A 13,263-nucleotide genomic window follows, 5' to 3' on the forward strand; every position below is an offset into this window, starting at 1 on the left:
AAATCCTTATGAACAGCCAGCTCGAATGTAACATTCTTCCTCCGGAAAAGGAACAATAGTTCTGCCTCTCTCAGGGTGTGGTGGGGAGAAAGCCCTTGTAAAACAGCTGACCAAAGGAAGGTTTTAAGGTTCAGTTTGCTTGTGCCTGTGTTTGTGAAAAAGGCCTTGGTCTAATGACCCTTAAATGCAAATTTTACTTGGAAACTTAACAATCTTTCACCCCAAAATTACTTGCTCAGTTAAAGCATTTTAACTAAGCAAGAACTTGTTCAACTACAAAATTCCTTTACTCTAGGATAGATACAAAACACAAACCAGAAGAATCTTAGCAGTTTTATGATGAAGAGGAGGTATTCTGTGAATATTATTCTGTATGCAATGTATCAATTTAAGATTGCATTCACTTAGAAACTTGAAGGAAACATTCTGTACATAGAAGATTACATGGCTACTGTGGCTTTGCATTGGTTTTTTAAAGCTTCTGCTTATGTGAAGAAAATGTCACTTCAAAGTGTGATAAACGAGGACAACACCAAGCTGGGCGGGAGTGTTGATCTGCTGGAGGGTAGGAAGGCTCTGCAGAGGGACCTGGACAGGCTGGATCGATGGGCCGAGGCCAACTGTATGAGGTTCAACAAGGCCAAGTGCCGGGTCCTGCACTTCGGCCACAACAACCCCAGGCAACGCTACAGGCTTGGGGCAGAGTGGCTGGAAAGCTGCCCGGAGGAAAAGGACCTGGGGGTGCTGATTGACAGCCGGCTGAACATGAGCCGGCAGTGTGCCCAGGTGGCCAAGGTGGCCAACAGCATCCTGGCCTGTATCAGAAATAGTGTGGCCAGCAGGAGTAGGGAGGTGATCGTGCCCCTGTACTCGGCACTGGTGAGGCCGCACCTCGAATCCTGTGTTCAGTTTTGGGCCCCTCACTACAAGAAGGACATGGAGGTGCTGGAGCGTGTCCAGAGAAGGGCAACGAAGCTGGTGAAGGGCCTGGAGAACCTTCATGGGAGCGGCTGAGGGAACTGGGACTGTTTAGTCTGAAGAAGAGGAGGCTGCGGGGAGACCTTATCACACTCTACATCTACCTGAAAGGAGGCTGTAGCGAGGTGGGTGTTGGTCTCTTCTCCCAAGTAACTAGCGATAGGACAAGAGGAAATGGCCTCAAGTGGCGCCAAGGGAGGTTTAGATTGGACATTAGGAGAAATTTCTTTACTGAAAGAGTGGTCAGGCCTTGGAACAGGCTGCCCAGGGAAGTGGTTGAGTCACCATCCCTGGAAGTATTTAAAAGACGTGTAGATGAGGTGCTTAGGAACATGGTTTAGTGGGCATCGTGGTGTTGGGTTGACGGTTGGACTCGATGATCTTAGAGGTCTTTTCCAACCTTAAAGATTCTATGATTCAATGATTCTATGATAAAGAGAGGCACTTTCTTGGCAAGGCACAGGTATTGTCAATAAAAAACCCTGTACCAGAAAGGTACTAAAAGGTACTAAAATTCTATTTTTCTTTCTATCTATACTAAAATTCTCACATAAAATTTTCCAACTAATTCTCAGTGTCTGGTGCAGTACTTTCAACAAAGCTTTTCTGCCCAGTTTTCAAGATCACATCTTTGATACCCTTCAGTAGATCCCATTTATCTGTATTTCTTGTTTCTACAATTAAGACTCACTGTAAGTCAGTCCCATTCAATTTTCCATATTCAGGCTGTCCTTTTACTGATGCCAGCTTCTGCTACTACACTTACACTAAAACACCTTTGTGTTTCCTTCTATTCATCCACTCTAAAATGGTGTGTAAAATTATGGTTTCATATCTCAAATCCTTCCTGAGATACTTTTTGTATGGCTAGGTCTGTGCACATTCTAGGTAATGTCTGTAAGATTAAAAATACACAACTTACAAAGCAAGGTATTAAAAACTAGTAAACTGAGGAACTTGAAGTGTCTAGCTGCATTAAAAGACACAAATATTCCTTCTTCTTGCTTCCTTCTTAGGTTCTTTTCATTATTACATCAACATAGCTTGTTTTGATTAGCTTGGAAATTTTTAACGGATGTTTTCAATACTATATTTGGATAACAACTAATATAAAAAGAACTCAGTTGTGTTTCACATGCTCCAGTAAAGACATTAAAAGACAGGCTTATTCCTCACAAAACCAAGATTTTGTCTATTGATTTATAGAAGGATTTTGTAAACCCCACTACCCTTTCTATCTGTTTGACCAACTCATCTATGGTTCAAACTCCACCATAGAAGTTGACAGATCAAGAATATTGGAATGTGACATACTAAAATACCTAAACCCAAGCAAAATTATAACTGTAAATGCATTTTTTCCTAGTAGGGCAGAATTAACGGCATCGTTTGTACTTAAGAGTGAGATCACAGCATCTTTAGTCTAGACTTCCAAAGTTCCAAAAGATTCAGAATTGAAATGTCACATGAATGATTTTAAACTGTTCAGCTGTTAGGCACAATAATACTATTTATGTACAGCATTTTAAACATTCAACAATTTAAGACTATGCCTCAATGGCAACATAGCAGAACCTTCTGTTCTAATTACAGGAAATCACTTCCCCTATTACTGTCTTTTGAAGTAACGAATGGTGAGCTACTGACTTGCTGTAATACTTTTCGGCACAGAAATACTTTGTAAGGTATTATAAGGTATTTTATTCACCAGTGAAAAGTAGTAACTATTTAACTGTGCCCAAGACTATCCAGTTGTTCTGAACAGAAGAGACTAATATGTTCAGCAAAGAATTAAGGTCGCAGATGGTAACTACTGATACTGGAAGTAAGCCTGGATAAAGGTGGCTGGAACTTCAGTTTAATGTCTGATCTATAAGGTGTTGCATTCACGGCATAAAACTCTCTCATGTCTAGATGGGAATGTGGCTCATTATGGACACATCAGAGAAAAAAGTTACTTTTGCTAAAGCACAAATATCAACTTTCCTTGTACATTTCTTTTCCTAGAAAAGACTCGATTAAGCCATGAGATAACCATAGACCAGGATGGCATGTGTATCACCAGATGAAATTTCCTTTCCATATGTCTGTACAATGTCAGAGATGGAAGTCTGATTGCCATTTCATTATCTTTCTAATTGTTACTAATGAAGTGATGGCTGTTTACTTGAAATTCTATTCCACAGTATTAAGAACATGAGAGACAGGATTGAATGCATGCATCTGATCCTGAGTCTGTGCATGTGGAAGACAGAGAAGGAGAGCCTGTAAGTTAAATAAATAAATTCAGTTTGAGGTGTGAAGTTTTAAAAGTCCCCTGTGACTTAAGAAACTCCAGCAACCCAAATAAAATGATCCCTCTAGCATGTTATTCCTGCCCTTTCACTAGAAGCAACTAACTCAAGCAGAAGAGAATGAAGGCCAGTTACACGTGCCATTTGACAACTTCAAAGCACTGACACTACAATAATATATGCAAAACTCCAATTGCATATATTGGACACTAGAAACCGAGTTTTCTAAGTGGTTATGTAAGTAAAAACACTAAATTCTGAAGTCATGCTCTCTGTTATCTGTTGACAATATTTAAGACTGTCCCAATAATAGACCTTCCCTGTTTTTAAGTAATGAAAGACATCAGAAAAAATGCCACTCTGTTGGCTTTAATATTACACTACATGCATCATACTGATGTCTTCAGATTAGAAATCTAGAGCTGGTAAAAGACACTGAGAAAAAGCAAAGTATCTACTCACAAATATGATATTTCTCTGCACTGATCACAAAGATGCCAAAACACTTCATTTGTATATTCCTTTTGTATCTTGTATCAAAGTATTAATCTAAATGTTGTAGTCATAGCAGCATGATTGGATGGCCAGGACAAGTTACAAGTTTGAAGCAATAAAGAAAGGACTGTTACCATTCTCCAACCTTTACTCTGTCTTGTTGTCCATTTCACAAATTCATCCTCATATTAAAACACTGAGCAGGATGTAATTATTCTGGACTGCAGTCTTTAGTCCACCCACTAGGCCTGAGACCAGTGTCACTATAAAACTGTCTGTCAAGGAGCGTTTCCAGAATCCCCAACAGCTTCACCAAGTTTTCAGCTTTTTTCATGAAAATAATTTTTCTGTGTACTGAAGACTGTTTGTTTAGAACGGCTGTAAAAACTGTAAAATTATGCGTAACTGAGGGGGAGATGATCCTGGAAGTGTGGGATGCTTAATTACATATCAAGAGGAAATTACACTGGTTTTCTTTTTCCCTTTATACAAAGGTTTGTTTAACCACTTCAAACTCTGTTATCCTGAGCCATCTACTATTTCTATGATTTTAGCTTTACTTTATTAAACATATTTTTACCTCTTCTTCTAATGTTCTTCAAATCCTTACTGCTACTATCATTAACCCACTGACAGACAAGTCCGTTATAGGGTTAAGACCATCTTCCCAAGAGTGCTTTTTACCAGAGACAACTAAGTCAGATTTCAATGTTCTAAGCATTAGGCCCAATGCCTTAACCAGTTTCATGCTTATTTCTCTGAAGCTGGAATGGAAAAGTAGAAATGTTTTTCAGTAATATAGCTATTATTCTGGAAAGGAACATGTCCAGAAGTAGAGACTACATATATATTTCTAGATTACACCATTATTTTTTTAACCTACCAACCTTTAGGTTCTGATGTTATGCTCTGAACTATTACACAAAAAACCCAAAACTTAATTCAAATATTTATTTGCAGAACAAAAATATCCAGATCCAAAAATTATAGTCATAAACTAACTGTCCAAATGCATGCTGGGAGTAGAACTTACAACTGACCCTAAGAATACTATTCCATACACTTTTGAATGAAGAAGAATGTCTACTATGGGCAAATGCTATTAAGATTTGTATACTTTTCGAGGGCATTAGTTACACGATTAAGTTACAAGCTCTTCAGAAAGCAATGAACTTTTCCACCAAACTATGAGTTAAATAGATCAGGGTAATATTCAGGCACTCACAGCCACTAGATAAGAAAGTACATCATGTTATTTTTCAATACCACTCTTTACTGTTTATTGAAAGCAATACTGTTCCAGTAGGCCTTTCCTGATGGAGAAGAAATGGCCCAATTATAAAGAGATCAGTTACAAAACAAGTGGTCTCAGACATCTCCAGAAGGTGAAAAAAACACAAGACACGCACATATATGCAAACATTCCTCCTATTTTCCAGATATTTTAGAATATTACTTACTATTTCCATCAGGAGAAAATGCCTACTGTTAGCTAAGTGTCTTAAGATTCTGAAAGAAAGTCACATGTATTGTATGTCGTGTTTACTACTCATAATGTTAGATCAGTACTTGTTGGAATGTATCATGGCAATTCTGAGATTTATTTTTAAAGGTACTTCTCAATGGGGTAAGAAGGTAAAACCTTATATCCTCCAATTTAAGCTGAATACAGTCATCATTTGTTTATTTATAAAAATGACAAAATCATAGTTGTAGTAAATACTTACTTAAAGAAGAGATCTCATTTTTTTCCTAAGATGGTACAGAGAATGCAATACATTGGAAGAGCTTAGGCATCAGAAATATTTAGAACCCCTTAAGTCTTCTAAAGCAATCACTATAAACCACTACGAAACTTACATAAAATAAAATGAAAAATTTCGTAAGCAAAATCTGAATTCTTGAATATAAATGTTGACAATGTATTTCTAGGGTGCAGAAAGTCCCTCTCTCCCTTCCACTCTCCGTTGCTTGCATGAAAGATACCATAGCGCTATGAAAACATGTTTAAAAAGTTCTAAGGGAAAAGTTTCCTAGGGTCTTTGAAATTCCTCCTTTTCCTATTTCTTTACAGATTTCTAACACCAACACTGTTCCTGTAGTTTCTCAAACAAGGCAAAAAGTAAAATACCCTCTAGATATAATCTTTAGATTTCCTATTATACTTCTCAAGTTCCTTTTGGCTTTTGAAATAAATGCAAACTGAAATCTACAGTTATATTACCAACTGTATTTTAATTTTAGTTAATCTTTCAGCCTGAAGAAGTAGATGGTATTTGACTGCGCTATTGCCTGTACTTACAAGAATCATATAGGTATGTGATTTAATGAATGAAATAACCTGAAAATACTTCTTGTTTGGTCATTCCTTTGTCTACTTGTGTTTTTATTCAACTGTAGGCACAAAAAAAGCATTGCTTTAGGTTCCTATCTCTATGATAAAAAGCACAGGGCAAGGCGCTACCACCTATCTATATGAAAAATTTACTGCAACATAAACCATGCCTCCATTTCTCCCTTTTCAAGCAATATTTGAATATAATTAATCCAAGCTAGGGATTCCATAATTTTCATAGCAAAATCAAGCTGGATTTTAGAACACTTTTTATGTGATAGTTTTGATTAAGCAGTTATACTTTTGGCCATGGATGAGTCAAGATATTCAGAGATATAGGGTCATATTATTGGCAGGGTCGAAACTTAACTTTGAGCTAGTCTGTTTACTTTAGCAGACCTAACTATGAAACCAAGTGTTGCCCCACTGCCTACTTCCTAAAGTAAGAGCTATGTGACACAGGAGCATTTTCCACCATGCAAATGATGAGCGATATCAGTTCAAATTGTGTCTCCTGCATATAGGTCTTTTCCTGTATTTTTGTTTCATTGTTATCCTTGGCTCTTCCTCCACCATCTCTAAGATCATTCTTGCTATGTAGAATTATAGTAAGAAAACACCAGAAGATTTCATGTAATCCTAGCCAAGAGTCATTCTACAAACTACTCTCTAGGAAGCACTGAATATCAATGCAAAGAATTGTCTGGCATCAGAATCTGAAAATCTACTCAGCACAACCATCTCTGTTATTTCTAGGAACAGGAATCTTGAATTTCTCTATAAATTTCAGCCTGCTGCATGCCAAGATGTTAAGAGTTATTGGATTGCTCTGATGCATATCCTGTGCTTAGAATGCATTGGAAAAACCAACCCTTTCCAATGCACCCTCCCCCAACCACCTTTGCTTACTACTGATGGTAATGAAAGGTCATGGACCTTATGCCAGAAGTTTCTACTGTGTATAGATACTATACACAATTCAAATTGCTTGCACCAATTTGAATAAGCATGTTTTGTATTTAAAATGCTCTTACAAATATTAAGTTGGCAACTGGTAAGTACTATAGCCCTCTTTAATAACTAATATCCACAAAATGATGATAGGTGTCAATACCTTATTCTTAAAGTACTTCTTGTATTCAACACATGCACTATTATGGAGGACTTAAACTCAGAGCAAAAAGATTTGTGAAAAGGCATATGACCTTCTTCCCACTACAATGGCCATCCCCTAATTAAGCAATGCATCTGATAGTCATTAACAGGAATGAGATAATGAATCACTTTCTCTCTTCTTTGTTAATTTGCTGTAACCAAGCGGCTAATGGATGTCAGAGCTGAGTGATTGCACTGATTATAGTGATTTATAGTTGCAACAAAACAATTTAAAACCATTCTGATTATTCATGTTAAAGATGCTTTATGTTTTGTTTACTAAATGTTTTATGTTCCCCCTCTTGCCCCTCTACACAAAACGAGACAGGTCTTCCTAGAAAACTTGAAAGTTCTAAGATTTTTTATTGTTTCAGAGTAAGGCATTTCATTTTTTTTATTAAAAAAAAAGTTTACCCAGTAGAAATGAAAAGCCTTAGGGTGGAAAGAAAACTTCAGTGGTGCCTAGTTCAAAAGAAGACGGAAATAAGAGGAAATAAGGCAAACTTCAAGCCACTTACCTTAGGGCTCCCAGTCCCTTCCTCATTCTCTGCAGACACATCAGTAGCCAGTATCTCTGCTTTGATGATATCCAGAGCCCTAAGAATCCAGCTGTGTTGCCGTTTGATTTGCCTCTGTAGTTCCTTCCATTGACTTGCAATCATCTGCAGCATGTCCTTCAGTCCTTCTCCAAAATGAAGAGGAAAAAAGTAAAAGCTGTAAACTCAACTATTATTCTTTATTCAAAGAATTAGCAGGATATTTAAAAGAATAAATGCAACAAGAATTTTAATGTATTTTCTCAGCAATAAATCCAAGCATTACTATTGTTCATACTGCAAAACAATGCTATAGGTCAAAACATTTCTTTTAGTCATCATGTTAAATTTTGATTATGTTTCAGCTGACAATTTCAAGAAAATGAAAATCCCACATAAACTGTGATTTCTGTGCAGTAGGGAATGCTACCGTAATCTCACCCTCTAATATCTAGTCTTTACCTTGAAACATTTCATAATCTTCCAAATATATTTTTCTCACCTCCAACTCTTCTAAATATTTTCCGTAGTTCACACATTACCATTTTCTAAGTATATGATAACATGCACTACCCTTCTCTGCTATGGCTTCTACACCTTTTTGGAACGATACATAGAAGTCACTAATTTCCTGTAGCTTCCACATTACACAGATCTGTCTGATGCTGTGAAACAATAGAGGCACAATGTATAACATGATCAGAAAACAGTAGACCAAAGGATAACTTCAACCTGGATGAAAAGCATGCTAAGTAGGCCAAAATTAAGATGGCATTCTGTAGCAGTATATGCTGATTAAAACCCTATTATCATACAAGTCACGCAAACATCTGAAAATATAGGGGGTGGTGGGGATACAGAAAGGAAAATCAGTATCTCTCTCCCCCTCCTCTCGATTTAAGGCCTCTGCAGAAAAAGACAAGCCTAACCAAAGGAAAAAGATATTTTTAATTTTAATCTATTCCTCATAAATATATTAAAATCGATGTAAGAATTAGTTTAAGTGGCAAAATAAAGCTTTACCAATGCAATTACCCACGCAGAGTATGTAAAAAATATATATATATTTGAAATCCTAATTCATTATCTTAATGTTATTTCCATAGCACCTACATCAAAGAATGTGTCAGTGTGAAGTTTTCAGTGATGTGATTTCAATTGAAACTCAGCTGAGCAGCAAGACCAAAATAAAATGAACAGACTATTTGCAGGCAGTATTTCATTTTATAAGTATCACTGCATTGTATGCAGTATATGAAACATTTATAAATCTTGAAGGTCAATCTGATAATGTAAATATTAATAATACATAAGGAAGTGAATATATGCAGTAATTTACAGCAATGCTTCTTCATTCTTTAATAGTCTGGAGACATAAAGACTTGCAATATTTCAGAAGGATTTACCTGATTTGTGAGATACAATAAGCTCAAGAAGTTGACGTCCTTCTTCTACCACTGCTTCTTTTAAAGCACAGTGGCTATCTACATTCAACTTAAAGCTCTGTAAAAAAAGAAAAGAAAAAAACAAGAGAGAGAAAAAAACTCAGTATCAGACATTGGAGAGGCAGTTATCATAAAACACACGTACAAAATTACTCGCTGCTTTTTATCAAGAACAACATCCCCCTTTACCCAATAGCCAAACTAATTTGCGATACTAAAAGCTATTGATATTTTGGATCTGGGCTCAAAATGTTTCCATTAGATCAGCAAAGTGCATCTGTGTTGAAACAGCTGACAAATCTAGAAATTCATTAGGTTTTATGAAAAGTCACAACCCGTAGGCTACATCTGGAGTAACAGTGTTCTATAAAATACACTAAATTTATGCCACCACATATGAGCTCTGTTTTTTCAGATTTCTTTGAAATGTTGGTGGTAGCACTATTTATGAAACCATAAAAAAATTTCAGCATTGAATATATTGGCCTTATGTGCACTCATACAAATCTACTAATATTGTGTTTCTGAGTTAACTCTCATATCCATTTTCAAAGAACAAACCAGACTGCTTTAGATCTCTGCATTCTTAATTTGCAAAGCAAGTATTTTTCATCCTTTTTTGCACTAATATTTTTACTAGTTTACAAAGGATCTCTGCTTTAACAGTGATTAAAATACTTTGGTTTTTTTTTTTAATTTATTTTTTATTTTTACAAATTGCATTAAAATCTAGTAATAGAGAGAGGAACTGGAAACGTGATCTACTATGTTATGCCATTTCATACACTGCTGATAACTTGGATAAATTTGTGTATTATTTGCCAGAGCTTCTCACTCATACTTGTGTTTAAGAAAAGAAACAAAATACAATAAAGAAAAGGGTACTTGCTGTATTTAATCATAAATCATGTGCAGCCCTGAACACACACATGCAACTCTTGTTCTCTTTGAAATGTCTACGGAATGAATGAAAACAATATATGACCCCTTGGAAGCAGAGTTTTGCCTTCTCTTGGGAATGAGTTAACTGGCAGAGATAAAAGGAGACTTTGCAAGTGCACATTTGTAGCTTCTGGTTTTTATAAAACTTATTTATACTTCTCCAAATACTAGTGACCATGCTAGTACTGAAGTAGCAGACACCACAAAATACTCAAAAGCCCTCATTTCTTAGGGAAGCAACCATTTCCTTTCTTTCCTAACTCCTGTAGTCAGGCTGATTGGCGTAGCAGAAAATAATATTGCCAGAACTGTAATAAAATGATGTTCTTTTACTGTATTTGTCATGGTTGAAAGAGGCATGTTGCTCAGACAGACTCTTAACAGTCTTTCAGGCAGCAGTGTACCTGACAGTTAGTGACAGAATGTTTTTGAGAATTCTCCATTCAAATAAAGAGCAATAAACAAGAATTTTGCTACCTTCAGCATATTTTGTCTAGCCCAATTTTCCTTGTATGGGCATGTGAATATATTGTTTTGTACCAGCTGTTGAACAACTGGGTCAGCCAAGAGAAGTTAAAAAGGAAAAAGGATGCCTAGTTTATGTCTGGCCCTTTCTTAAATCTAGAGTTTTATGAACCCAAATCTAGAAGTTCTTTTTCCTTCGTAAGAGCATGTCTGAACAAGCACTGACAATATTTAATTTACTGTTTACTTAAAACAGGCTTGTACTGAATAGTTTGTAATCACGCACTTCACAGGAAATGCACTATGCGTGTGCCTCACACAGCAAAAGAGAACCTAAAGGACCTGAGAGTAGGTTCTGTAATTTCATATAATTGAAGTTGAGTATAGATGCAGCTGGATGTGGCAGTGTCTCAAGATGATGTGGATGTGTTTGATAGGAAAATTGGAAAAGATGAGGTATTCTTTTTCATTAGGGAAAAAAAAGAGACTTGCTGTCCTAGAAAAGATTCATTTAACATAACGCACCAGATACTACAATACAGCTTGATTTTCAGGTGCACCTATTAACGAGTAATAACGTTAAACTGAAGAAGCAAAATACGATGAATAAAGATGCAGCCAAACTTTTGAGTTTTGACTAGCAATATTCTCCTTGTGCAAAATTCTGATTTTATGGATAAATTATGTGTGGAACAAATACCGTGAACATACATGAAATTTAGCAGAAATAAACTCTTATCAGCACAGAGGCATCAAAAGGAGGGAACCATTCGTATAAGTGTAAATACAAACAGAAGCGAAGGAAATTGTCAGTTGATGTAATGAAGTATGAGTTTTGGCTTTAGAATTATGTACTTATATATAATTTCTTACGGGTGGTAATTTCCTAAGAAAAAGGAACAAATGGACAAGGAACACTGGAAAGAATAGCCCTCAAAGAGTGCATCAGTGCTCATGGTTCCTCATACCTGCGGGGCTGAAAATGTGACACATGAAAAAGGCAGACAGAGTTGAAGATGTAACAAGTATTACATGCATATACAATGGAGAGATGCAAATTTGCACAGCTAAAGATAAAATCAGACCAAATATTTGCAATGGAGGAGGACCTGCAAACATAGAGGTCCTCTCCCATCCTGGATATTTCCTGTTCCCTACTGTTTACTTATGGCATTTGGAAAATGGACTCTAACACTGTGTGACCCAGGTACACTGCTCCCCTCCTCCTCTGATCTTTCCTGATAACGAATGGAGCCTTCGCATCTGAAGAGAGGAAAGAAGTGGAGGGAAGTCAATTAATCAAAGCCATTTTTCCAGACACATTTGCAGCTATGGAGCAGTCTAAATATCACACATGAGCACATATACATTATGGAAAACGCACGTGCGTTGGCCTGACAGCAGCTTTTTAAACAACACATTAATGTCATCCCTAGCACTACAGTGTATATAAAACAGTTTACAAGCTGCAACAAGCAAAATTTCCTCATGAAGTTCTCTCCACTTTTCCCAGTCACCATGCACCTATATATAAATATCAACTGTTCTTATTTAGCAAGAAAAGAAAAGTGAGGCAGGAATCATGCAGTTTTATTAAAGCTACAGAACTGTAAATAAACAGGAATAAAGACTCCAAAAGTGTAAGTACAAAGCCCCAGGAGTGCTATCTTCTGTGGACTGCATGGGGCAAAGGAGCCCAGCCTTCACAAAATGAAGCTGTCCTGACTTTTAGGAAACTGATTGATCCATTGGACAACAATACTGCAGAACCTCCATGGGGGAAAAAAGCAGCCCCTCGTGATCTATACTGGGCTCTGAACACACTAAAAATAAGAGAGCGCTTTTCCAGCATATAATAATCTCTCCCTCTCAGCTTATATGTCTGTACAACTGGCGATGAGAAAAATTATTTGAAAAAATATTTATTTGAAGTTCCCGAGGATTTATTTTATGGCTGTAGATATTTAAATTTAGGAAACTTCTATTGAGTAGGTATCCTACAGTATGTATACATCAAGCTTTGATACGCAATCTTTCACTGTTTTGCAACCCTCTGTGTTTAGCAAATCCTTGTAAATTGGTAAAACACAAGCCAGGTCTTGACCTATTCACATCTGCAGTAAGGACAGTCAACTATTAAATATTTTTGTTTCCAGTGGCACACAGACTTTGTATAAGCATGTTTTTTTTAAGTCATGACATGTCCAACTAATTATTTCCAGTGTACTTTGTGTCTCTGAAACACAAATAAGCAACTAGGTATCATGTGAACTTACAATGTATACATAAATACAGATTAGTTTAAATGACACAGCAGTTTACACCTATTGCCAGATTAAGATACTGTATTTAAAGAAATATTTCAATTTTCTCAGTCAATCATACTATTAGCATGTGTGGTGTACTGGTATACCCTTGAGACCTAATTTTCTTGAGGTTCATTTTTGATGTGTTTAAATACCTTTCAGAAAAATATCACTGCTTCCAGGGCATTTATTTTTCAGAGCAATGGTACAGACAATTAAAATTATCTAAGTGACCTAAGCGATTTTAGAATTTGAAATACAGAAAGCTTAATTTAAAATTTCCTAATAGTCATTTGCATTTTTGGAGAAAAC

The 13,263-nt window shown here is 36.4% G+C and overlaps 1 protein-coding gene across 1 annotated transcript in view; it reads right to left on the minus strand.

Moving 5' to 3' along the window:
* AKAP6 (A-kinase anchoring protein 6) overlaps window positions 1-13,263 on the minus strand; it is a 290,842-nt gene that overhangs the window by 137,779 nt on the left and 139,800 nt on the right. Inside the window, exons 7-8 of the mRNA XM_075151694.1 lie at window positions 9,200-9,296; window positions 7,776-7,942 (exon numbers count right to left, since the gene is read on the minus strand). Coding sequence (XP_075007795.1) covers window positions 7,776-7,942; window positions 9,200-9,296 — 264 coding nt within the window. The remainder of the gene's footprint in view (window positions 1-7,775; window positions 7,943-9,199; window positions 9,297-13,263) is intronic.

Source organism: Calonectris borealis, chromosome 5 (assembly GCF_964195595.1).
Source record: "Calonectris borealis chromosome 5, bCalBor7.hap1.2, whole genome shotgun sequence".
Taxonomy (NCBI): Eukaryota; Metazoa; Chordata; class Aves; order Procellariiformes; family Procellariidae; genus Calonectris; species Calonectris borealis.